A 26,339-nucleotide genomic window follows, 5' to 3' on the forward strand; every position below is an offset into this window, starting at 1 on the left:
AGGTTCTGTTTTGTGTTTGGGGTTGTCAAGTGAAGGAGGGATCCCAGGCGCCGCCGCCGCCGCCGCCGCCGCGCGGGGGTCGCGGAGATTCCGAGCTGCGGCTGCCGCCATCAGCAGCGCAGCGCCAGGGCCGGCTGCAGCGGCCGGGGCTCGGCCGGGCGTTCTGGCTGCAGGTCGGCGCGGGCTCCGCGGCTGGGGCGCTGCAGCTGGGGGGCGGTGGCGGCGAGGGGGCAGGACCACTTCCCTCCCTCTGGCGGGCGGGGGGTGTGCGGGCGCGTAAGTGTGAGTGTGTGTGTATGTGTGTTGTGTGCGCGCGTTTGTGCAACCGCCGACCTTGCAGAGGGGATGGCTGCGTGCGGGAGCCACTTGCCACTTCTGGGCGCCCTCACCGCGCGGGAGCAGCCCGAGCTGCGGTCCTGCGATCCCAGCAGGTACGGAGGGACCCTGCCTTTCAGCCGCAGACGCATTTTGCAAGAGGGTGCGGGGTGAGGGAGACCAGGCCTCGGCTTCCCAACCTCCTGGCTTTGTGGCTTTCTTTCCCTTTCGTTCTTTGCTCCAAGTGCCTGTTTACTCCTGGCCACCTGGGTAGTTTCTTTCCGGGTTGGAAGTGCGCGCCTGCAGCTGTTGGGCTGGGGGCTGCAGGTCGGGGCGCAGGTTGGCTCGAGCTCGCCTCGGGGTCGGGCTCGGGAAGGAGTTGCTGGCTGAAGATGGGAGGGGGCGGCGGCGGAGCTGGCGGCGAGGAGGAGTCTCAGGGCTGCCGCGCTCGCCGCTTCTTGTCCTCCTCCTCCTGCTCTCCGCATCCACTCCGGGTTCCTTCCTGGGCTGGCACTTCCATCCCCCCTCCTCCTGGCATGCGAAGCGCTTTGTTCAGTGCAGCGTTGCAGAGGGGTTTTCCCAGGCTCCGCCCTCCGCATTCATTCATGTTTTTTCTCCTTGCAACTGTCTTTACGCTTTTTGATCGTGTCCTGTTTTTGCTCCATGTAGTATTTATTTTCTCCTGGTAAAGGAACGGTTTATCACCTCTCCTAGTCCCTACACTGCTGCTGTCTTTGCAAATATCCACTCCCCCTAACACAAGGATTTAAACATGGGATGGACAGCTAGGGACAGTGGGTAGGCAGGGAACAGACAGGGTAGCGGAAAGCCCTTACAGATTGGGAATTTGCATGTCTCACATTTATGGGATCACATGATTGGATTACATCGGAGTTCACGCTTTAAAAACTTCGTAATATCGTGACCATTTAGAGGCTTTAAGTTTTAACAAGGAACTGAGCTCAGCATTCCTACAATTAATTAGGCTTTAATGTATCTAAATTCTCTATTGAATCAGATCCTTCCTGAATCAGAGAGTGGGTGCTTCTTTAGTACACAGAGTTGAGAAACCATATTTTTATAGCTCATTTAGCCCAGTGCTAAGTGAAATACATAGTATTGGCCATCATATTTCATATTTTTCCTCATGCAGTTAAAAATTACGAGTATTTTTGTACTACGCTAACATATAGATGTATCAGGAGTAAAATATATATCTTATTATATATACCCTATTTTTTATTCTATCTCATAGTTGAAACCATAAGATTCTAAAACCTTATACTTAGATACACTCTTTGCCATCCAGGCTTTCTTAAAGAGAATTACTATTTCAGCATTTTTGTGTGACAGGCAAAGCTCTAGTGCTTCTAACAGGCTTCAGAAGCAGATAATATTTTCTTAGTTTTACCGTGAGAAGTCTGATCTTTGAGAGGTTAAGTACTTTGAACAAGGGCACACAAAAGGGTAAAGCCTGGCCTTGAACCCAGGCTGGTTTGACATCAGAATATGTAGTCATGACTTTCTGTGCCATGCATCCTCTTAGGGGAGTGGGCAACCTCTGGCAGTAGCTGTTATTTCCTATAATCTCCACTGAGGAAGTAGGCACTGAGAATAACTGGGTCATATGATGCCACATTACTTAGTTGCTGATCTTAGGTTACTTAACCTCTCCAAAACTTAGTTTTCTTCTCTATAAAATGGATAAATGATAATAGCTACCTTTTCACTTATTGTTAGGATTAAATTAGGTAATGTGTAGAAAATAAGCAATTGGTAGCTACTCCGTAGGTTTTGTTTGCTTCCTATACAGCAACAGATGGGACCTCAGTTTTGAACAAAGCATTCCTGTTCCATTCTTGCCTGTTCGCTTAGTGAGTAAACATTGCTTCATGTTTAGGGCCAACATAAAAGGTTTTGCTTATCATTTTTATTGCAGGAAGTTAAAACTAAAATTTTTGCGCAGGATCCTTGAGAAAGAGTCTTATGGAGGAGGAGACTGAGGTGGCCGATTTAGGAACATAGGTGGTTAGGTTTTAGATGGTTACCATCTAGGCATTCTGTATTGCAGATCACTCTTTAAATATGTATAAATCAGGTCAGACTAGGTTATGCTGCAGTAACAAGTAACTCCAGAACCCCTCAGTGACTTCCAATAACAAGGGATTTTCTTGTTTGTGCTTTATGATCATTTGAGTTAGTGGGACCTCAACTCTTTTGTTGGATTCATTTTCCGGAGCAGTGCATTTTCAGAGGGGCTAAATGATGTGGAGGATCTTGCTTTGGTAACTAAAGGCTTCAGTCTGGAAGTAAAAAAGATCTCTCTTCCACTTAAGAGGTCATTGGCTAGATTGGTCAGAGGTTCCAGAGTAACACTGAGAGGCAGAAAGTGTCATCCTCTCATGATCCTAGAATGGGGGACTGATACTGGGGAATAGCCATAATAGTAACTTAGGCTCACTCAATTAACTCAAAACCAGAATGGCCATGATGTGGTGCTTGCTGTCCAATAGGGCAGGTGGACTGCACACAGCATAACCTCCGTAGCCTGATGCTATCCTCCAGTTGTACCTGGTGATGCTACTTTAAAACACAAAGTGAATTTCTTCACTCTTATCTGATAAAGGTACAGAGATTTTTTTTTTCTCCCTACACTCTTATTTTTTTCCCTTCATAGTTAATAAGACCCAGATATGGGCAGAATGACCTGACCTAGGCTTAATTAAAAGTTAGTGGGTAACGTTTTGCAGTGGTGCCTGGCTTGGCTACTTTTTCTGGAGTTAGGTTAATGCTGTGCTAAGCCAGAACTATTAAGTTATCTTTTACTTTGAAGGTAATAACATTTGCTGCTTGTTTTGTCTGTTTTTCTTTTTTTAGCACGTGGATTAATTGATGTACATTGAGTTTATGGAGCCACCTTTTTGTGACCTGCTCTTCCTTCAGTTTCTAAGAAGAAGAAGGAGCTCCTGAATCCAAAAAGATGCCTCGAACGAAACAGATTCATCCTAGAAATCTAAGAGGTAAGACTCTGCATTAGTAGAAGAAAGACTTATACTAAGCCTTTGAAAGAGCATGTCTTTGGTAACCGGGAATGTCAGGTTGTTAAATACTGACCCTGGTTTACTGCATTCCTTTGTCCTCAGGAGATACTTAATATCTGTTGAATGAATTAATATAATTTGAGGAAATTGCAGTTTGTAGCCATCTGCAGGGATTGAAGGCTGAGTTTCTTAAGAGGACTCATGTTGGGATTGAGGAGCTGGAAGTGAGTGGTTGATACTCTTTGCCAGCTGGATCACCATGAATTTTATGTTTTTATTTTCATTCCTTCCCCATGAATCTTTAGGGATTTATTTCTGTTCTGCTCTATAAGTGAGGTTAACCAGATAAGAAGTGAAGAGAGTTATAGTTGACATTTACCCTGGCCATCATTCATGAAGCTCAAAACAAATTGACTTAATTTTCCACAAGGAAGCACTGAGTCAAAAATATGTATATAGGGCTGGGGTGTAGCTCAATGGCAGAGCCTGTGCTCAGCCTGCTTTTGAGGGCTTGGGCTGAGTCCACAATACCAGACGACCCCCCCCCCCCCCAAATAAATAAATAAATAACTTTCATACAAAGACAGAAAAATGAGTGTTTTAAATATAAAGAGATACGTTAGTAGGAAAATATGTATCTTTGATCTGATTATTTTAAAAAATTTGTATTTCAATGTGTTTTATCAACTAGAAATAGCTGTTATCTTTTATATTTAACATTAGCAGATAATATTGCACTTATCTACTAAAGCAAAGAACTATTAAAGCAAATAATCTCAAACAGAATAAAATTTCTAGTGAAATATAGTCATGTATCTATCACTTGATAGGGCTACATTCTGAGAAACATGTCATTAGGTGATTTCATTGTTGTGCAGATATCAGAGAGAGTACTTACTTGAAGTTAGATGGTCTAGCCTACTGTGCGCCCAGGCTGTAAGGTATAGCCTGTTGCTCGAAGAAGACTACAAATGTGTAGTGTGTTACTTTGTGAATACTGTAGGCAATTGAAACCCAATGGTAAGTACTTGTGTATCTAAAGGTAGAAAGGGTGGATAAAAATATAGTCAGAGGTAAAAAGTTGTCCACCTTCTTAGAACACTTCGCAGGAGTGGAGTGTGCAGGGCTGGAAGTTGCTCTGGGGGGAGTCCGTGAGTGGAGAGTGAATGTGCAGGCCTGGATGTGACCGGAGGACACGGTGGCCTTTATGCACATCAGGCATGTAGGTAGGCTGCACTAAATTCACAAAAGTTCTTTATTCAATAATATCTTTATTTAGATATTAATTCAATAATACCTCACTGTGAGTTTTATTTGGGAACATAGTTTCTTGGCCTTCTTGAGCCTAGAAACAGTATTTGTTTCCTCCCTAAAAAAGTTCTAGAAGCAAGTTTAAATGAGAATTACAAGTACCAGTGTTTAATGAAGTGGGGCTTTAGATAGAGAATATTAAGTATGTATTTTCAAGTCCAATTTTAGAGTCCTGCAGAAAATGTTGAAAAATGAATGTGCATTTGCCTGTCGTCCTCACTTAGAGTCTGAAATGACTTGAGAGGGACTTCCTCTTACTGGAAGCCTAGCTTACTGTTTCTTTTTTACTCTACAAAGTCTTTAAGAAGTTTTTAACATTTTGACTCTTGGAATAACACTTACTTTTCTTAATATTCTTATTGTGTAAGCCTTTTTCTATTATTAATTTTTTACTAGACGCTAAAGACATGCAGCAGCTTAGGCAGCACAGGGCCACAGTCACTGGCCTCCCGTCTTCCCCTTTCTCATTTACTCCGTGGAGGGCCTGCTGGGGCAAGAGCGGGCCCCTCCTGTGGTAACGGTGCTTCCTCAAGGAACCTCTGGAAGGACCTGCCCAACACTATTTCACAGTTAATTTTTTTTTTTTTTTTAATATGTAGAGAAAAAAACTCTAAAATAAATGAGTTAAAGGATAATCAATACACGAGCCAGTAACAGGTGTTTATCATTAAGTCTCACGCACTGAACGTGGTTGTGCTCTAACTTACACAGCCGGCCGGCCGGGCAGTAGGCTGGTTCATGCCATGTCACAGACCCCGAGTGAGGTTCGTGCTGTGACACTGCGAGGTTATGGGGACTTTTCAGCTCCATCTTCCTCTTATGGTACCCTGTCCTAAAATGTGTTTTCTAGTTGACCGAAATGTCGTTAGGTAGCATGTGACAAAAAAATTCTTGAAGGCCATATGTGCAAGGTAAGAAATAATTTAAAAATCAAATAAATTAATTGAAAATATTCCTTGGAGCAATAAGTCAATGAGTCACCATGAGGTATTGTTTGGAAATGTAGTCAGTTTATTGGCCTCCTTGAGTCTGGGAACAGTGTCTGTTTTCTGCCTGAAAATGTTCTAGAACCAAGTTCAAATTGAGACTTATACTGGTGTTTAATGAGGTGGGACTTTGATGGAGAATATTGAGTATGGTATTTCAAAGCCTGATTTTAGAGTCATATGGAAAATGTTGAAAACAATGTGTATTGGTTTGTCTTCCTCACATGGAAACTGAAATGACTTTGGCAGTGACTTCCTCTTTTCTGGACTCAGGGTGCCTGCTGAGATGGCATTTGGAGCCCTGAGCCCTGCTTTTTCGGTTTCTGTCCAGAGAGGGCGCCCTGTTTCAGTTTGCCCCAGGCAGCCTGCGGGCTGGCTGCTGCTGCCCTGGCGAGCGCGTGGGAGCTGAGCTGTTTGCTGGCCAAATTAACAGTCATTCTGAGACTTACCATGGTTCAGCTCAGGATTTCTCAGCTTCACAGTGGTGTGAAAGTGATGTGCCAGGGCTGTGGCGTGTGTGGGCGTGTACTCCCAGCAGGTACTTGTGAGGCTGAGGCAGGAGGATCACTTGAGGCCAGGAGTTTAAGGCCAGCCTGGAGAACTTAGTGAGACTCCTTTTCAGAACAAAAGAAGAAAAGGAAAATTCAATAAAACCAAACTTTGGGCCTGGATGTTCCCTCAGGCCAGTGATAGGCAGTCTGATCCTGTGGAAGTGTTGGATCACCAGGGGAAACAGCCGGTGCTCCCCTGTGGGCGGTGTTGCTCGCTGGGGTGAGGTGTAGAAGGTGCACTTTCAGCTTTTGATATTTTTAATTTAGGGTAGGATCAATGGGGAATGACCCTGTTGTGGTCCAGGAGCCTCTGTACCTGGTCAATCTGAAAGCATTACTTTTTGGGTCATAAACATTTAAACTCTATTCTCTGTAATATTCAAATATCGGTTATGTTTGAATAGGAAAACTTGCATCTTTTTGAAAATACAGTAGTTTTAGAGTTTTCAAGGAGGTTTTGAAGCACGTTAAATTTTAGCCTATCATCAAGAATCTACAAAGTTGCTGAACTTAGGCAGTTATGAATCCTCAACCACCAAAGAAAGGTGAAGAAGAAGCCCAAAGAGGCGAACTGAAGGCAGGTTAGTGCATCCCGGAGAGGATGCTGCTCTGACGGGGCAGTGGGGCAGACTTCCTGGAAGAGGAGATCTCTGAGCCACTAGCTCACTCGGCGGGGCTGGATGAGAGTGAAGCTTGGTTACTGCTGGGAAAGACCGCAGGAGATGAAGGAGAAAGTGCTGAGCTGGGACTCCTTAAAATCTCTGCCAAATTCTGTCCCTGAGAAGAGTGGGGGTGGGGGTGGGGTGGGGAATGAAGTGAGTGGGGAACCCTGAGCTGCTGAACTGCACTTTCTGACACCTCTCTTATGCCTCACTGACAGTTTGGCAAGTCAGGTTGTGCCTTACCTGAGATCTCCTGCTGGCTTACAGCAGTCAGCGCTCCTACAGTTAAGTGTGAAATGGGGGGAGAGTAAATCAGAAATCCAGACCGGGAGCCACTGCCCAGCTTGCTCCCAGTGCTGCCGCCTCAGTGTCGGGTGTTTGTGGAACCCATCGCCTCCTTAGTGGCCTCCTTGGATCATAGTCTGTGGAGTATTTGTCTTTGCATGGTGATTAAGTCAATATTAAAAACCTGATGCCTTAAAAAAAAATCTTAGGGAGATGTTATGTTTCCACGGCAGTTTTAACTCTCGGTACAAGCTGTCACTGATTTATTCTCGGTTCTGCAGCTGGGCTAGGTGTATCCCTGTGGATGTGCAAAGCCACAAGATAACAGTGTTTTTCTGGAATGGGGATTTTACTTGTGGAAACTGTTTACGTGTGTGTGCACACACATATACACATATTGAAGTATCAGACAAGAATAAAAAATTGGACCCTGAGATCATTCATGGATGAGGGTGAAATGGGCGTGTATTTTAAGATCAGGCATGCACAGGACATGTTGCCCTCTGGATGTGGGGTTTCCACATCTGCTCTTCGGGGTTCTTTGGTAGGAGAGTTTGAGAAGAATTGGTATGTTCAGGGCAGGAAGTAAATTTGGGGCATAGCTGAGGCTGTTGGGCCGGATGGGTTGTCTGTCCACTTCGTAGGCCTGGGGCACTGTGCATTCAGTCTCCTCCCTGTGTCCAGGAGGAAACTTCCTCTCTGCCACCATTCCCACCTGTGCAGCGCAGCTTCACCAAGGACAGGTCAGTGGTGAAACCCAGGATGGGTTTTATCCTTAGTGAAGTTGAAGAACTTTGGAAGACTGGGAGAGAGGCACTTCCTGTTCAAAAGAAAGGCTTAGTGCTGGCCTGTGTTCCCCGAGAAGGCCTGGCACACACTCCAGGGCCCCAGCTCCCACGGTGGTCTTGGCGAGGTGACCGTAGAACCAGCCCATGGGGCCAGCAGTCCTTCCTTGCCCGTTGCTCCTCCTGGGGTGGCACTTGTCCCCACTGCCTTCCAGGTTTTTGCTTGGACTCTGGGTTCATGTGCCTTGAAGGCACTTGTGACTTGCAGAGGGTTCTCCGCCTGTCCCTGGGCCAAGAGCTCTTTTTGTGCTCTGCTCATCATTATTGTGAATATCTTTCAAAGTTTTAGAAAAAAGGAAAGAGGTATTACCTATTTTGTTTTGGGACATAAGGTTTTAAAGCCTCATCTACTTTAAGATTGGGAGTCCATGTGGAAAATACGAATATTAAACCTTTTGTGGAACAAATTTTGAGAATTTGATGTGGCTGTTTTTTGGTTTTCATTGGTTGAATATATTTGTCTCTGAATACGCTGCCCAACATGGGAACTTTTCCTCTGAGAGCCAGCCCTGAGAGTAGCACTTGGGGTGGTCAGGTCATGGCCACCATCACACAGGGGCTCGGAGAGGTGCCCACCTTATGAGATGGGGTGCCGTGTCTGGAGTTGGCCAGGGAGACTGCGAAGCTTGATGACTGGTCATCTGCCATTCCCGGAGCTCAGCATGCAGATCCAGCATTTCTGTGCCTCTGGAAGGAACCTCTTCCCCTCCCCGTTTCCACTGTTTTCTTACTGTGTAGGAGATGTGTTTGCTGAAGACCTCTCCTCATTTTGAATCCTCCCGCTTCTCTTCTCTCTTTGTCCCAATTGCCCCTGCCTCCATAGACAGACAGTGTCGTGGGCCACATGTGCCTTGCTGTACTTGTGATATTGTATTTTAATGATTCCTCACAGATCTGTGATCTTAGCTGGACTATAAATATGCCAGAAGAGACTATTTTGGTCATCTGTGCTCATCAGGGGAATATTTAGATGTGTTAGCTTTTAGCAAGATGATTTGTACTCATGAAATTTGTTTATGTTTTTAAACCTTGAGTAGGAAATGCTTCTGATGTTTAATAAAAAGTCTATGGTTTAAAAAAAAAACAACTTGTGATAAAACAGAATTTTAATTGCTCGAGCAGATAAACCAAGAAGTTATTACTAACTTCACGATGAACATTAAGTTTTACCATAGGATTCCTAGAGTTTATCCCTTTGGTACATTTGATTAGAATGAAGGTCGAGTTTGGCCTCGTGGTGTGGTTAGCTAGATGCGGCCTTGGAGAAGCCTGGATTGTAGGTTTCCTCGTCTGTAGAGTGATGGAGATTGTGAAGAGGAGAGAGCATGGCAGCTGCATTCATCCTCAACAGAGCTGACCAGGGCAGGCACTCAGTACAGACAGCTGTTCTTCCTAAAAAACTGGTTTATGTGAAACTCGGGATGCATGTGCTTCCTAGAGGAAACAGGCTCCCCGCGTCAAACATTTTACTGCAGTTTATGCCACACAGAGGAGGCATATCTGTGCTCAGCTTGATTACTGACGTGTCCCCTTCTTATCCTGACTCTTCCAGGCTTGGGATCTGGAAGAGGGAGGTCAGGGCAGAAAATAATTTTGGAAGGAAAATTCTTAGTAAGTGTGCCACCTCCTTTATTTCCCACTGAAGCTCCTTCAGACCTTGCCCTGTTTGTGGCGGAGTGAAATGGAGGGCTTGTTTCCATCTGGCTGCAGGACGCGGATTATGAGTGCTTTTGTTATATTGAATGATTGTAAGATATCTGACATCACAGATCCGACGGGATTGAAGTGAAGGGCTCTCTTTAGCTGCTGAGATGGGTCCCATCTCATTCCCTGCTCTGCCCTGTGAGACAGGAGAAACTCAGGCTGGTTTTCAAGATTAATCTAAGGTGAATGTTTTCATTTGCAGTCAATTTGTGGGTCTACTTTAGTGGTTTTATGAAATCTACCACATACACCATCTCTTATGTTCACTTGTTAATGTAGGGATTATCCTATTGAGTTTATGAGTAGAATAGTTTTAATATTAATGATTTCTATGTGGAATTCTAGCTGTTTATATGTTCTTCACATTTGAATATTAGGTTGGCAGTTCCGGTGCTGACAATCAGAAATCTTGTAGGAAAACAACCTCATAGCTTATTTAAAAATGACAAGAAATTCTGTGTATGACTGTGGAGAGAAAGGAAATAAAAATTTAAAAAATAGTCTTTGCTGATGTAGGTGAAAAAGCCACTGATGGTATTAGGAGCTGTCATGTGAATAGCTGACATGGTGTAGTCGGACTAGGATACAATGTGAGACTAGATTTAACATAGCAAAACCTTTCTGTAGATAATTATTTTCCATCTCATGTTGAGAACTTATTTGATGCTGTTAGAATGCTTATTAACATTAGCCAAATGCTTTTTTGAAAGCAAATATAAAATGTAATAATATGATTAACCAGAGTAATGATTTTATTTTAGAACATCTTTGTACAAAATATGTTCTGATGAGGTATAATTTTATCTTATTGGAGAATAGAAAAATACATAATGTGCATAAAAATCTCCTATCATATACAAACATTTTTAAGCTCCACATTTAGAATGCAGTAATTTGAACAAGTCTGGGCTAATGTTGGTTCTCATGTTATATACAAAGATATTTTATGAATAAATTAAGTCCTTTATTTTTCATTCACATATTTAATTTCTTTAAAACATTTTTGCAGTATTCTGCATATTAATTAAATATAAATTTTGCATATTATTAATATGCAAATTACAAAAGATGCCACAGATTACTGTTAGTCATTGTTCACTAAGCACTAAAACTTTAAAACCAAATAGGGTTCTTTTTTCTCAATGTTCAAGCCATTTTTTCAGAAAGAAGGTCTTTTTGACTATTAGGCTTTAGGCTGATCTTTCATGATTGTATCAGTTTTGACTTTCTCCATTTTTTTTTTCTACGACTTTAAGATGAAAAGTTTTGAGAAGATTCTTTGAAATTTTCTCCTATGAATTTTGCTTTAGACAGTATTCTAAGACTGTGCTATTGTGCAGAAGTCTTCAAAAAAAATACAAAGCGATCACAAAATATTGGCAACTCTTTAACTAAAATTACCGTGTAGTTAACTTAGACGTCCCTAAGTATGCGGTGGAACTGTGGTAGTCCTAAAGAGTCACTCTGGTTTTTCTGGGGCTTAGGTGTTTCTGTGAGTCCGGATGATTAGAGTATGCATTCAGCCAGACATACTGATGGTTTTGAAGAGTGCTTGCATGTGCTTATCTTCCAGTTCTTTCAGATTTGCCAGTGACGAATAAAGATAAGTGCTTCACAGTTATAGTATCCAAATAAAAGTAGGTCAGACATACAATCAGGACAGTGTGTGACAGTCTGAAAATGGGTAAGAAGGGAAAGGAGGTGAGCTGACACACCAGGATCTGGAGGGTGGTTGCTTGTGCCTAGTGGACAGGTGGTGCTTCTCTGGGAGGATCATACAGGTGTCATGGTGGGAATGGGGACCTTGGAGACCTCATAGTTAACCTCCTCACTACAGATGAGGAATGAATTTCTCTAGAGAGGAATTTAAGTGAGTTGTCTTGGAGCAGATCATTTGTTTCTTGTTAAGATGAAGTTTGTGGGGTCTTCCTTCTGGTTTTATTTTTCTTTTCTTTAAGACAGAGTTTGAAATTTCAGCTGTTAGCTGAGATGCTTAGATGTCTCACTGTTGCCCAGGCTGTCCTTGAACCCTTGGGCTCAAGTGATCCTTCTGGTTGGCTCCCAAGTAGAAGTAGCTCGACTGCAGGAGCATGCCACTGTGCCTGTCTCCAGCTTTTAAAAATCCTGTTGCTTCTCATAGTTATGGTTTGCTGTAGGCTAAGGGGAAGTTTGCTCTGTATAGTTTTTGTATGATGTTGAAAAGAGCTACTTTCTGCCAGTCTGTGTACTAGTATCCAGTCAGAGTGTTTTTACGTGCTTGCTTGCTCACTTCGTCATTACAAGCACAGGAGATAGGTGCTGCTTTAAAGATGTGGGAGTGAAGCACAGAGATTGCTCTCAGCCCGGGGTGCACAGCTGGTGTCCCTGTCTCCAGTGCCTCTGCTCTGACCTTATGCTTTCCCTGCCATGTTGACAGTAGCAGCTGGTTCCTGATCAGTGAGGGCTTCTAAATGCTCTTTAGTTATCAAATAAAGCTTTATTAAGCATACCTCATAGAGCTGAGGTGACTCAGGAGGTCAGAGTTAGAATGATTTTTTTTTTCCCTTTTAAGTCTTTGGTTGTTGAAAGTCCCTTTCAGAGTTGTGTTTGTATACATTACTCCAAGTTGGATTTGCTATCACAAATGGGAATTTCCACGCTCTTTAAAAGACCATTAAATACCCTTGCTTGCATGATCTGCTTGAGTTATATGTGGTGGAAAGTAGAAGTGTCTTACTTAAAATGAAGAGCGGCAATACTTAAGTGAGAATCTTGGCTTAATGGTCGAAATTTCTGACATGAAGTGTTAGTATTTCTGGGGAAACCAATGTGAAAACGTTAACAGTTTTAAAAATATTTATTTTTTAGTTGCAGTTGGACACTACCTTTATTTATTTTTATGTGGTGCTGAGGATCAAACTCAGGCCCTCGCATGTGCTAGGCGAGCACGCCACTGCTGAGGCACAACCCCAGCCCAACATTAACATTTTCAGCAGGGTATAGAATATAACATCCTATAATTTGTTCTTGTAATGTGTACAGTAGAATGCAGAAAAAGCCTATTGTTTTTGATGTTCATGGACTCTTTCACTTTGCAGGTATAGATGAAGGGCAGAAGAAGAACTGCTTTTAGGGGGTCAGATCAGAGTAATTCCATTTTAATTCTAGGAACAGTAACACTGATGGTAGACTATGCTGAGAAACCGAATACCTGCCTTTTTAATGTAGTATGTCTCCAAGCACAGGAAGAAGATCCAAGAGTAGTGTAACCCAACAAAGATGACTTCAGACTGACGTGGTGCACGCAGCACACAATTCCCAAAGGCAAACAGAAAGAAAGCAGTGTCAGTGGGATAAACCGACAGGGAAAAATACTTCTTGGAGGGGGCCAGTTTTTTTTCAATGAAAACTTGAATGAGGAAGAGTTTAGATATGGGTTTGAGAAAAGGAGAGATTGGCAGGGAAAATAAGTTGTTTTGAGACTTGGGTAGAAGAGAGAATGGGAGAGTTGGAGTTGTAGAAGGGGTTGCTGATTGTGGGTCCAGTTTGCTTGATTAGAGGGGGTTTCTCAGAGACCTTGATCTTAAAAAAGAAAAAAAAGGACCAAAAGAGGAAAGAAAACTTCTTAGATTTGATATGTGGATAACTTCTTAGATTGTTTATGGAAATGATAAGATTACCAAGTGATGTGTTTTAATACTACTAGGTAGGTGCTGAGTACTTAAAGAAAACATATCGGAATAGAAAACATATCGGAGTCTGTGCACTGTCTATAGCATGCTTTAAAATTAACAAGCATCCTTGACACAGGGCACGGTATTTGCTGATATTCAAGGAAGGATGGCAGTTAAAAGAGTGATCTTTTTTTTTTTTTTTAATTTTCCTAGTTCATAAAATCATCATGCATATGAAGAAGCCAGCACAAGCACAATATGTCATAACTTTAATTGAGCTGCTTCTTTGTGAACAAGACTTGGGTGGTGGGGGTGAGTGTTGACCTGGATTTACTTTTCAGTTTTAAAAAGCTGTTATTCTAGGGCAGGGTCAGCAAACTGCAGCCCACTGGGCCAAATCCAGTCTCCACCTGTTTTCCTAAGTCAGGGTTTACTGGAACATACCCGTGTCCACTTGTTGACTTACTGTCATGGCTATTTTCATGCACCAGCATCAAGGGTCAAGTAGTTGCCTGTGGCTCACAGAGCCTAAAATATTTACCCTTCGAAATAGAGACTTGATTTAACTTATAACCCCCTTTATATTTGGAAATAAATAAGAACGTTAACATCTTTCTGTAGAGGAGTGAAATATAGGGGGTCCTACAGCTACTGTTTTAGTAGGGGTGAGTCTGTCGATTGCTCATCAGGGCAAAGTCATTGTTGCCTGTGTCCAGGGAGGAGTTCCACTGGCGGTGGGTCCACAGTGGAAGGAGGAGGCCTCTTGGAGGAACTAGTCAGTTTGTCCTTGATGTACGCTCTTTCATGGAAAGATAACCTTTTCTCATGACAGCAGTTTGCTGCCTCAGTCATTCTAAGTGGAATGCTTTATTAAGACATAAGTACTTGGAGCAATGCCAGTAGCCCCCCGCCCGCCCCGTGCAAGTGTGCCCTTTAGTGATGCTTAGTGAATGGACGGAGTTGGGCAGGTGCACCAGCATGGGGCGTGGACCCTGTCTCCTCCCCCGAGTTCCCTGGGCCGGTGGGTTTGTGGTCAGTCCACATGGCCCTGCTCCAGGTGACTGCTGCTCTGCTTTCTGCCATTTCTGGACTTTGAGTAAGTCACATCTCATGGTGTGTAGGTTTTACATTTAGCTTCTTCCATTTAGAATAGTATGTTGCAGCCATCTACATTTTAGCATGGGTTAGGACTTTTGTTACTTTTTATTACTGAGTAACATTCTTTTAGGTGAATATACCTCATCTCATCTGTCCACTCAGCAGTGGGTGAACATCTGCAGTCCCTTCAAGGTGCAGTGAGATGGGCAGTTTTCAGATCTCAGTTGGGTCACTTGGTGGACGACGTCATTCTACCTATTATTATACAGAGATTCTGGCTGGTGGAGGGTTATTGTTTGACCTGTTTTTTCCTGTCCTCTTACTTTGAACTTTTTGCTTACAAGGACCAAGTCTTGCCTCTGTGGACACCTTGCTGTTGGGATTGTCATACCTGGGGTGGCTCCGTTCTGCCATATTCATGTAATTGCTCTTGGTTTCTTCTATTTGGCTATTTCTTTTTTATTCTCTTCAGATTTTTGTTCCTCTGTTCCACCTGCATTGCCTTTTTTATGTTTGATATTTTTGTGAACTTTTGATTTTTCTTTCTTTTTTCCTACTGTACTTTTGATTAGTCTTCTTAGTGATTGCTCTGGAAATTGAGACATGCATCAGAATGGACCACTGACTGTGAGAATGGTGCTGACGGAGCTTGGGCAAGATGGGGGAACTGGCTCCAGAATTCCTTTTCTTCCCCTTCTGTCATGCCATGTTTGGTTCCTATGTGCTTAAATCTAGCTGTGTAGTATTAAGTTACTGCTTATACGATCTGATTTTTTTAAAAAATTGAGAGATGGTATGAGAAAAAATGTTATTAGAGTTTTACTAACTCCTGGCATATTGGGAAGGCTGTTTCTCTCATCTTGTATGGTGTCTGCACAAGTTAGTCACCCTCAGTTTTTTTTTTTTGTTGTTTTGTTTTTAATTTTTTTTTATTATTAGTTGTTCAAAACATTACATAGCTCTTGACATATCATATTTCATACATTTGATTCAAGTGGGTTATGAACTCCCATTTTTACCCCGTATACAGATTGCAGAATCACATCGGTTACACATCCACTTTTTTATATACTGCCATACTAGTGTCTGTTTTATTCTGCTGCCTTTCCTATCCTCTACTATCCCCCCTCCCCTCCCCTCCCTTCCCCTCCCATCTTCTCTCTCTACCCCATCTACTGTAGTTCATTTCTCTCCCTTTTTTTAAATTTTAAAGCCTCGTTTCTGATGGGTCTTCCTGTAGGGCTTTGTGTTCTGTGGCTGGTTGCTCATGGGGTGAGAGTGAGTACAGCCTTTGCTCTCCACTGCTTGGCTGTGGGCTGGGGACACTTCTAGATTACAAGCAGTTCTGAGGTCCATTCTGGCTTTTGCATCTTCTTTGTATGTGCCCATGGTGCTCTGTTAGCAAGGGACGCACGGGTGGCGAGAGCCAGTTCTAGTGTTGTCACACAGGCACCGAGTCTCTGGTCACTGGGATGCTTGGTGGAGTTACTCAAGTGCACTGTGCTGTCTCTCTTCTTGGAGGTCCCTTCCCGGTTAGCACACTGAGTCTTGATTGTCCTCAGCGGGACCTCCACCTCAGGCCGACAGTGTGGCTGTCCCAGCTCTCTTGCTGGTGGAGTTCTCACTTAGCTGGCCAGGTTCCCTCTCTACTGGGGCTGGCCTGACGGTGGCAGTGGGGTTGGTGGCTTCATAGCCTTTGCCTCTGGGTTGAACTGTGGTACTGACTGAGCTTGGAGGAGGGCCCAGGAGCAGCCTCAGCCATGGGAAGACACTGCAGGCTGCTGCTGGGCTGCAGTGCTGTCCATGAAGAAGTGCTTCCCAGTTTGTGGGTGGCTTTGGTTGGTTTCCATAGTGTGGAGAGTGGTGGGTTTTGCCTGTTCTGTGTGGCTTTGTAGTTGAGTGCTAGGGAGAGGATTTGTGACCTCTCTCCTTTGTTCTTGCTGTATTTCCTGTGAATGAGTACCAAGTGTACCCCTGGGCAGTCACTGCCCTGGGCCCAGAGAACATCAGGTTGCACGGTGTATTTTAATAAACTGCTTACGAAAGTGTGCTTGTGGAGACCCATCAAGTTGTCAGAAAATCTGGATACAAATAATGTGATGATTGTGCTTTAAGATTCCATTAGAGGCATTATTGATATTTAAAATCTGTATGCTGATGTAGATAGTAGTCTACTGCAATAAATAAATAAATATATACACACGTGTATACACACACACGTGTGTGTGTGTGTGTGTGTGTGTGTATTTATTTAAGTTTATATCACTGGAAGTACAGATGAATTGAAAAAACAAAACATACAGCAGAGTTCAGGCTCTAGGGGTTGAAATTGAATCCTTAGTCTACTATGACTTGCTAGGTCTGTGGCCAAAAGAATATTACTTAATCTCTCTGAAGTCGTTTTCTCACCTTGAAATGGGGGATAATACCAACCTTATGAGTTATTTTGGAGATTAACTATAACATTGATGAAATATTTGGTACTTAGTAGGTACATGATTCCAGTGTATCTGCAAGAGATTGTTTCCAGGATCCTTGCAGATACAAAAATCCGTGAACACTCAACTCCCTTATGAAATGTTGTGTTTTCATATAACTTGCACAAATCTTCCCAGATACTTTATATAACCTCTATGTGATGTTACATCTAATGCAATATAAATGCTGTGTGAAAAATTGCTATACTGTATTGTTTAGGGAATAACAACAGGAAAAAAAAAGTCCATACATGTTCCGCATGAATGCAGTTTTTTTAATACTATTTTTAATCCAAGGTTGGTTGAATCTGCAGATATGGAACCCATGGACACAGAGGGCCATCTGAATGTTGTAGGTGTTAGAATACTTACTCAACAGTGTTGTGATTGGAGATTAGTATTAGGTAATGTTTTTACCATCAGACTTTTCTTCTCCTTGCTTTACTTAGCTTTGCTTCTTAAGTTTTCTCCATTTTTTAGATAGACTTTTTTTTTCCCTGGCTATACTGGGTATTGTACCTAGGGCCTTGCATATGGTAGGCAAGTGCTCCACAACTGAGTTACATCCCCAACTGTTTTTATTTTATTTTGAGACAGTCTCGCAAAGTTCCCTAGAATGACTGTGAACTTGTGATTCTCCTGCCTCAGCCTCCTGAGTAGTGAGGATTACAGGCCTGGGCCACGTCCTGCAATTTTGGTATTTTATATAATAATTGAATCATACAATGTATTTATTTTTATAAATATATATTTTATAAAGAATATATTTTGCCCAATACTCTTTCCAGATGTCTAAATGTTCCCAGTACTTTATGGCGAGTTTCTCTCCAAAGACTGTAAATTTTATGTGCATATATAAGTGACAATGAAACATTTTACTGCCACTTCATTGTGAATGAACTCAGATTTGGGAAATCTGTACAACCAGAGAAAGTAGTCTTGATAACTGGACCTTCTCAGGCCATCTTTGGATGGAAGAAAACAGTCTTTTAAGGGATCATCAGAGGGTTTACAGAGAAATGTTCTTGGATCCGCTGGATCACAGACCCCTCTGCTCAGCCTCAGGCTGTCCTGTAATATTTAAGTCAATATGGAGGAAGTGATGGCTTTGGCTTAACATCAGGTCTTCATGCCGTCTTCAGTTTTGAGGAAGATATGATTGGATTATGACACATCCAGATCCTCTTAATAATAGTTATTTATTCATATGATTCTTGGAACTGAGAAGCTAGTAATTCCTCTAGTTGTTTTATTAACTCTGACAGGGTACTTTATTCCAGAATATTTAGTAATGTTTTTTGATAAGTTTTTTAACTTAACTTTCTGGAAGCTGCCTTTTCCTTGGAAGTCTTTAATTTTCTCCTGAAGACTGTGTTTGTTGTGGATAGTGTGTTGATCAAGAATAATTGTTGAAAATAGAGTGCTTGGGTGGATATAATTTTACAATATAAACATTGTGGGATTTGGACATAGGGAAACTTAAGGTTCAGGGCTTATTCATCTTAAAGCAAGACCAGGAAGTCCCTGGTCAAGGGTGGGTATGATTATGCAGGCGTTCTATAGGCAGCAGCCTCGCACTTGGAGTTGCCTTGTGTGCTTCCTGGATGAGGTCTGATTTAATAGCTCACACCTGCCAGTGATGCACATGCTATTGCCGAAGTGCTGTAGTTCAATCATGGATTTCATAAACACTAAATGGTCTTTTTGCACCTGCCTTTACTGCAGAAGTCAAGTGTGGAGTTCTGTATGCATGTGTGTCTGGATCTTGTACATCTATTAAACACTGATATAAATGTGTCTTTTGAGACAGGTCAATAACAGGTTCAGGAAGTAAAAGTCTAGCCTTTTGTTTTTTGCACATTGGATACTTTTTCTTGTGTACTCAGCAAATCCTTGATAGACAGCCCTGCAAGGCACAGTGCCCACCAAGTCCTGTGGAGGAAACCAAGGTGACTGCTGTAAATCTCAGCCTCAGTGTCCCTGCAGTTCTGCAGGAGAGGTAAGACAGGCCCCAGCTCATGACAGCATATACAGAGGCCTGAGTACCTTGGAGCTACTGAAGCTGTCCCGAGAGACTGGGAGGGAGCAGTGTTTTTTTTTTTTCCCTTTGTTTTTTGGCATCAGGGATTGAGCCCAGGGATGATTAACCATGGAGCCACATCCCCAGCCCTTTATTATATTTTATTAGAGACAGGATCTCACTGAGTTGCCCAGGGTCTTGCTAAGTTGCTGAGGCTGGGTTTGAACTCACAACCCTCCTGCCTCAGCTTCCCAAGCCCCTGGGATTACAGGTGTGTGTCTTTCCATGCCCAGTAAGGGGACAGTGTGTTCTGTTTTCATGAGGAAACTATTTCCCCCAACGCCAAGAATTCTCTTTGCTTTCTTTGTCCATATTAAAACAGTAGTCCTAGTTTCACAAAACCTATGTGTATATTTCTAATTTTCCTTCATTGTGGATATCTGAAAATCAGGAGAGAGGCTTTTTCAGTGGGTTAGAGATTTGGTAAAGGAGGCTAGCTGGGACCAGTGGTGTCCCTTCTCAGCTTGGTGGTTGGACCAGGCTGTGGGATGCTGCACGTGGCACTCTGACCTGACCACTGCTGGAACAGCCTGGAGGTGCAGAGTACCAGTGGAGATAATGGAGCAAGAGCGTGGGTAAGGCTGGGCTGAGAACATGCTAGATTTGGGGAAATACCATTTGTGTGAATCAAGCCCTTCATATCCAATGTGTGAAGAGCTACTGACACCTCATGGATGTGGATATTATTATTTTTGGTTATGGAAAACATTTCTATATATGTACCAGGACTGTATACGGGTGAGTATGAAATATATCTACAATCTTGGCTAAGGTTGATATGTGAATTTGGGGAAATGAAAGCTGTTCAATGTATTCCCAAATTACTTGAAAAATGAAATTGGAGTGTGTCTATCCAGTGAGGTCGCATAGTTGTCCTTGTAAAAGTGCCCTGATGTCTTGCATAATTCTGCCAACAGGACTTCCTGTAAGTGAATACAAGGTAGCAATTGAATACTGCATTATCCTTTTCAAATCCCCATGTATTATTGTTTTAGGAAAAAATTGCAATCATACTTTTTTTTTTTTTTAATGAGACAGTAAGAACAGTTCATAGAGGTCAGGGGTCATTGACAGAGAAATCTAGATAAATCTAATTGCAGTGAGAACTTGTACAGCATGTATGTTGCTCCCCACATGTCCCTGGCTCTGTGGATCTGTGCACATATAAGCTAAGTTGTTTGCTTTCAGAATCAATTAAAACTAAAGTGAATCTTATTTTCTAACATTTATAATTTTAGAATAATTCTTATTCCCACATAAGCACACACACATAAGCAGAGAAGGATATTTTACAAATGATGTTGGGATAATTTGAGTGGGCGTTTGGAGGGGAAAGTACTGAAACTCATCCCACAACTAGACATATATTTTAGAGTGGACATAGAGAAAATCAAAATAGAATAGAATCTGCAGAAGGACATCTAAGACTTCTGGAGAAGTTGCATTGCAGGTTTGGAGAATTAGAACTCAAAAAGTGTGACAAGTACAAAAATACAGATATCTATTTCAGAACTGACAAAAGTTAATATTTAAAAAGTAGCTTATTGTAATACATGAGAATGTAGGTAAATGGACAAAGGAAATTTTACAAATGATAAAGTAATATATATCAGAATTATTCTTTGTAATAAAAAGTGAAAACGAGAACAGTGTGGAGACAATTGTTATTTACCAGTGCATTTGATATTTTAAAGAAATAACATGCAGGCCTTCTGGGGGTTCGGGGAACAGATGTACTTCTGGGTTGATGACATAGTGGAGCTTTAAGGGGGCTTGTACACAGGCTGTTTTTGAAATTCATCCCAAGGAAATAATCCAACAGAAGCATAATTACCTTCTTGGAGAACTCTATTTGGGTGTTAGTGTTATCTTTAATAGCAACATAGCTGTAATACCTTAAATGATGTTTGATGTAAAATTGTAAATTGATCCTGTGTTCTAGCAGACATATAAATGATAAATTGTTGAAATCCTCTGGAAGCAAGGAAAACACACAACATAAATAAACACACATGCAGTATGGACTACACGATTTCGTGGTCTGTGTGGAAATACTTTTGTTAGGGCTGGGTTTGTGGCTCAGCAGTAGAGCGCTCGCCTGGCATGGGTGGGACCTGGGTTCGATCCTCAGCACCACATAGAAATAAAGGCATTGTATTATGTCCATCTGTACCTATAAAATAAATATTTTTTAAAAAATTGCTTCAAATAGCAGTTGAGCATTTGCCATGTGCCTCCTGAGTTGGTTCCTCAGGCAGCTGGGACCCTGCCCCAGACCCAGGTTGCTGGCTCTGGAGGTGACCTCATAAGGTTGAGTGGGTGGACACAGAGCCAGGCAGCAGCACAGTGGGAGGCCTGTGGAGCTGTGGGGGGGGGGCGTAGGAGTGGTGGGATCCTCTGGTGGAGGCAGCCGTGCAAATGGCGGGGGCTGATGTCGGTGTCACGGGGTCCCATGTTTATGGGATGCTTATTTTCAGGGTGAACTTGTTGTTGAGGTCGGGCACGTAGTGGGCATGGGGGTGCCACACCCAGGATGACGAGGACAGCCCTGTTTCTCAGTCGGCTGCTTTTCACGGTTAAGATGAGCATGTGCTCTTGTCCACGTCAGCCTGCTGCCCTCGTCCACGTCGGCCTGCTGCTCCTGTTGAGTGCTTTTGGTTGCTGGCAGTTTTATAAACACAAGTGCACAGAACCGAAGCGAGTACTCATCTGTGTCACGTTCTTTGCATTTTTGTTATTGTGGTCATTCACGTACTGATCCGTGATAACTTTCCTGAGACCGTACAGTGGATTAGTGGCAAAAATTAAGATTTTTTGATACATGAAACTATGTTCTTTCCTGCAGCGTATTGCTGAGCCAAAGGGGGTGCTGATATAAACATATCTGAGAATGATATCCTGGCGTTTGGTTGGGAAGCATGTTTCATTGGGTGGTATGGGAAAATTTTGTGTGTGAGACAGATGACAGCAGTGATCGCTGTGCTGCTTTGTTTTTATTCTTCAACGTGAAGAGTGAAATTTAAGTGATAAATTAAACTGTTCGTTGTTTTTCTTAAAGCATCCTGTGTGGGGGAGATGAGGGAGCGTGATGTATCTGTTAGACATTAATGCCACACAGATTCTCCGTAGCCTACTGTCTGATCTATCGCTGTCCCTCCTCTTGAAGGCAGTGTTATTAGCTGCTCTATTAGATCTTATTTAATGCTTTCATAAAGAAGCACAGATAGTTCCATTTCTCAAATGTGTTTTTTAATATTTGAGAATTGTATTTGGATGTAATTGTTTCCTTTTTTATCCTGTGTGTTATGCATTGAAAAACATTCTGAAAAGTGGTCCATTGGTTTTGTAGACTAGAAAGTTGGAACAGGGCACAGAAAAAGTCAAGGGCATAACATACCTCTCAGGCCCACTGTGCCTAGAGTAAATATCGTTAACCCCTGGGTCCTAACTCTTATCAGAAACTGGTTCTCCGTTCTTGGGAAAATTACTTACCATTTCTTAGTCTTTGTTATGTGTACTTCTAAATGTACAGGGGATTGTGTTTCTACTTACGAAAAATCACATCAGTGATTATTTTGGAAGCTGGTATTGCCTTTGTAGGATGAGGAGCTTGGTCAGCCAGGCTGCAGAGCATGGGATCTGTCTGTCTCATGTGGCTCCCCCAAAGGGAAAGAGGCACAGACCTTATTTTATTGGTTAAAGACGTGTATATGCAGATCGAGTATCCCTTTTTCAAAATGCTTGGGGTCAGAGTATTTCAGATTTCTGTTTTCTTTCTAGATTTTGGAATGTTTGCAGAGACTTCACTGGTTGTGATTGAGCATCCCTGATCTGAGGCCCAGCCTCCACGCCATCTCATTTCCATACCACCTGGCTTTTCTTTACCAGGTTCTTTCGTTGTTTGCTAGTTACCTTTGGTTGAAACCATGCCATTTATCAAAGATCTTGACTTCAACCAAAAGAATAGTTTACCTGATTGTCTCAAAAACCCAACCAGGGCCATGTTGGAGGAGCCGCCGTACCAAGCTCTCTTGGGTTGGGTCATAGGTTCCCTGCTTCAGGCTTGATAAAAGTGATCTTGTATTTTGCGACTGGCTATCCTCTCAGTGTCTTCACTTTCAGTAGCTCTTAAACCTCATTCGTCATTGGTGCCAGATTGGTTAGAAGGCCATAGGATGGGTTGGTTTTGTGGGCGGGAGCAGGGTGACCTGGTGAAGGCTTTGATAATCTGGGCAGTCAGGCTTCTAGATCACGAAGACTTGCTGCAGGCCTTTAACTCAAAGGAAGGGTTCGTTGGAAGGGTCTCAGCTTGCTGGCATACACACTGCCACAGGTGGCCCTCTGTGTTTAAACACAGCCAGGAACAGGCGAAGCTGGGTAGCCATTACGCAAGGTCCCTGTCGGAGCAGCCTGTATCCCAGAAGGGAAGGCAGCTAGCCAGGCCGCGCCAGACCTCGCTGAGAGCCTGCTGCTGTGTCTGGCCAGAGTTCAGGGAGGGTGGCATCTGGCCTGGCTGCCCAGGACTCACACAGTGCTGGGTTCCCTGTTGTGGGGCGAAGGTCCTAATGCCGGGCATCCAAGGGGAAGTGTCCTAATGCCAGGCAGCCAAGACGCGCATTTCCCCAGCGCTGCGGGACTGCTCTCACTTGTGCGACTGTGCGAGTGTGCATGTGCGAGCCTGCCTTTGGGGTAGGAAGGGATCCTGGCTTTTATCAGAGTCTTAAAAGTGCCTTTGATTCAAAAGGTATTAAGAAACACTCTATAATAAAGAGATTGGACTGTGTTTGACTCTTTGCTTTTCCACCAGGTGGTGCAAATCTTTTATGATGTTCACAGAAGTGAAATCCTCTTGAAAAGATCAGAAAAATGTAAAATTAAATTATTTCCTCTTTTTAAGAGTTTAGTTCTACCACATAACAAGAAGGCATTCTTTATCTGATTCTTGGCTTTTCTGTCTTTAGTAAATAAATATATGGGTTTATATAATTTAAAAAATGTTGACCATAGATCTAAATTATCCATAGGTTTTCGGGATTGTTTTGTTTTGTTCTTTGTAGAAAAAAACTATAGCGACTGGGGAAAAATGGTAATGTATTCACTATTGCTAATGTTGCATACTCTTTATAAAAAGGGTTAGAAACACTTAATTTTTATAACATTTCGATTCAGAAAACTTGTGCAACTTTGAAGAAAAAGTCATGGAATGACATTTTAACTGTATTGGGATGTGACTTTGGGGACAAGCGTTTGTGGTCAGATGAGGGGAAGGAAGGCCGCTGGGTAGAGCAGGCGCCTGGATGGACTTTTCAGTCCCTGTGAGTGAGTAACAGTGTCTGAGTGAAGTCTAATTGTTTCATGGCCAGAATGAAGACAAATAAGAATGCATTTTGCATTCAGATATATTTGAGAATGGTCTTAGGAGCTTAGAAGTTTCACTTTGGACATACTTTGCATGTTTTTGGAAGAAGTATTTAAATACACTTGCTAAGTTTGGTTAACTATTATATAAACACATAATGTTAGCAGAATTTCTTAAATTAATTTTAAACAATTCATAGGTAGTTTAACATTCAGATTTGACTATTTATATATATATTTATATAGTGAAGCAGTTTATACCAGTGGTTAGCTGTACATATGGCTAAAGTGTTCCAGGGCAAGAAGGATAGCTTCAGGGGCCATGCAGTGTGTCTAGAGTTCAGGTGAAAACAGATTAAATAAACCCTTTATGATATAACTTGTAACACAGTGCTTCAGGTGTGCTCTAGACTAAAGATTCTTAACCTTTTTTCATTGCCACCCCTTTACAAAGAAAAAGTAACCATTAATTAAAATTAATTTATAACTAATAAGAAAATTAAACACTAAGAAATAAGATGATGTTGGGTGGGGTTGATCTTTGGAAGTCTACAAACCGTGGTAATAGCTGAGATATTTTTGTTCCCATAAGGACCATTTTCCTCTTCCTCTGGAGCGAGGTTTCCCTGTAGGAGAAGCCGGAGCTCAGGTCCGCTGGTGCCCAAGCCCCTTCTTCACTTGTGGCTGGTCTGTAAGAACAGGGGCTGGCCTTGCTTCCGGAGCCATCACAAGTGAGTTGCTCCAGGATGTGTTTGTCTTGGGCTAGAAATTAAGTCCACTCTTCAGTTGAACCTCACTGGTGTCCTTGAACCTGGATTCCCTCCATTTCAAACCTGAATGCTGCAGTAATTTGGGGAGAAATTTTCTTGGGTTATGCAGAGCTGGGCCTTGTTTTCTTCTCCATTTTTGTCACACCTTCTTTGGACTTACGAAGGTCCACAAGGAGAAGCTAGAGCAGAATTGTGTTTTCATACATTTTGTCATAAAGTCTGTTTTATTGAAGAACAAAATCGTGTTTTGTTCTTCAGTGGGAAGGTTGCACTTTGCTTGCAGGTTAACGGGAGCAGACTATTGAAAAGGGACTAGCCAGTCTGAGCCTAGGAAGCAGCTCCAGAGGAAGAACGTAGACAAGATGGAGCTGCGCAAGAACACGACGCATCCAGGCTCTGTTGTGACTTGGGAAGGCTTGAGGGGTCCTCTTTGAGAAGCAGGAAGGAGTTCTTTCTGAATGTGCTCGGAGAAGGATCTCGGTGGTGGGCTGTAGGTGGTTGGTCCTTCGGTGCCCCCCACCCCCAAGCTGTTGATTTCCTTTTACAGCTTTCAGTTTTTAAAACTCAAAATGCCCTCAGAGAGCATGGATTGCTTGTTGTTTATGTTATCGACAGCATGGGCCGCCATAGGCATTACCTTGTTTCCTCTTTTCTTTCCCATGGTAGGAGTGTGGTGTAGGTGCCCTACGTTATGTACAGATCTTGATGCACATCTTAATTATTTACAGCGTCTAGAATATGAACATTCCCAATATGTTCAGTTATTTCCTTGATGAAACAAACTAATTTGCTAAGTCCCCCCTTTTTGTTTCTATTTTTGCCATTACAGCAAACATCCTCCGTTGGAAGTTCTGTTTATTGACGTTTTTATGTCTTTCTTGTTGTAAGATAGATTGCTCAGATCACAGTGATTGAGTCCAGGCACGATCACAGTGCTGTCCTCCTGGGCACGGTTAGCTTTCTCAGTGAAACATGGCCATGGCACTTCTTTCTGCTCAGCTGCACTCATCTGTTGTAGTTGAGGCTGTTTTTCCTGTTGAAACCTGCAGTTTTCAAGGTGTTCTTCAAATAGATTTAAGTTATCAAATAATGTTATTGATTTTAAAATGCATAGTTTTAAAAATACCTTTTTATCTCTGAAGCAGATTCTTATAATAGTGTATGATAGTTAAGTAGTAGTTTTTTCTTTCAGGGCTACATAAA

The 26,339-nt window shown here is 42.5% G+C and overlaps 1 protein-coding gene across 4 annotated transcripts in view; it reads left to right on the top strand.

Annotated features, from left to right (window-relative positions):
* Hivep1 (HIVEP zinc finger 1) overlaps window positions 1–26,339 on the top strand; it is a 133,648-nt gene that overhangs the window by 1,893 nt on the left and 105,416 nt on the right. The window contains exons 1-3 of one of the 4 annotated variants that reach the window (XM_048799801.1): window positions 322–431; window positions 2,829–2,941; window positions 3,193–3,335. In XM_048799801.1, coding sequence (XP_048655758.1) covers window positions 3,296–3,335 — 40 coding nt within the window. In that variant the 5' untranslated portion in view covers window positions 322–431; window positions 2,829–2,941; window positions 3,193–3,295. Of the gene's footprint in view, window positions 1–11; window positions 174–292; window positions 432–2,828; window positions 2,942–3,192; window positions 3,336–26,339 lie in introns of those variants that run through there. The other 3 variants (XM_048799802.1, XM_015494016.2, XM_015494018.2) reach the window with 3 other exon arrangements.

The sequence above is a fragment of the Marmota marmota genome, unplaced genomic scaffold (assembly GCF_001458135.2).
Source record: "Marmota marmota marmota unplaced genomic scaffold, marMar, whole genome shotgun sequence".
Taxonomy (NCBI): Eukaryota; Metazoa; Chordata; class Mammalia; order Rodentia; family Sciuridae; genus Marmota; species Marmota marmota.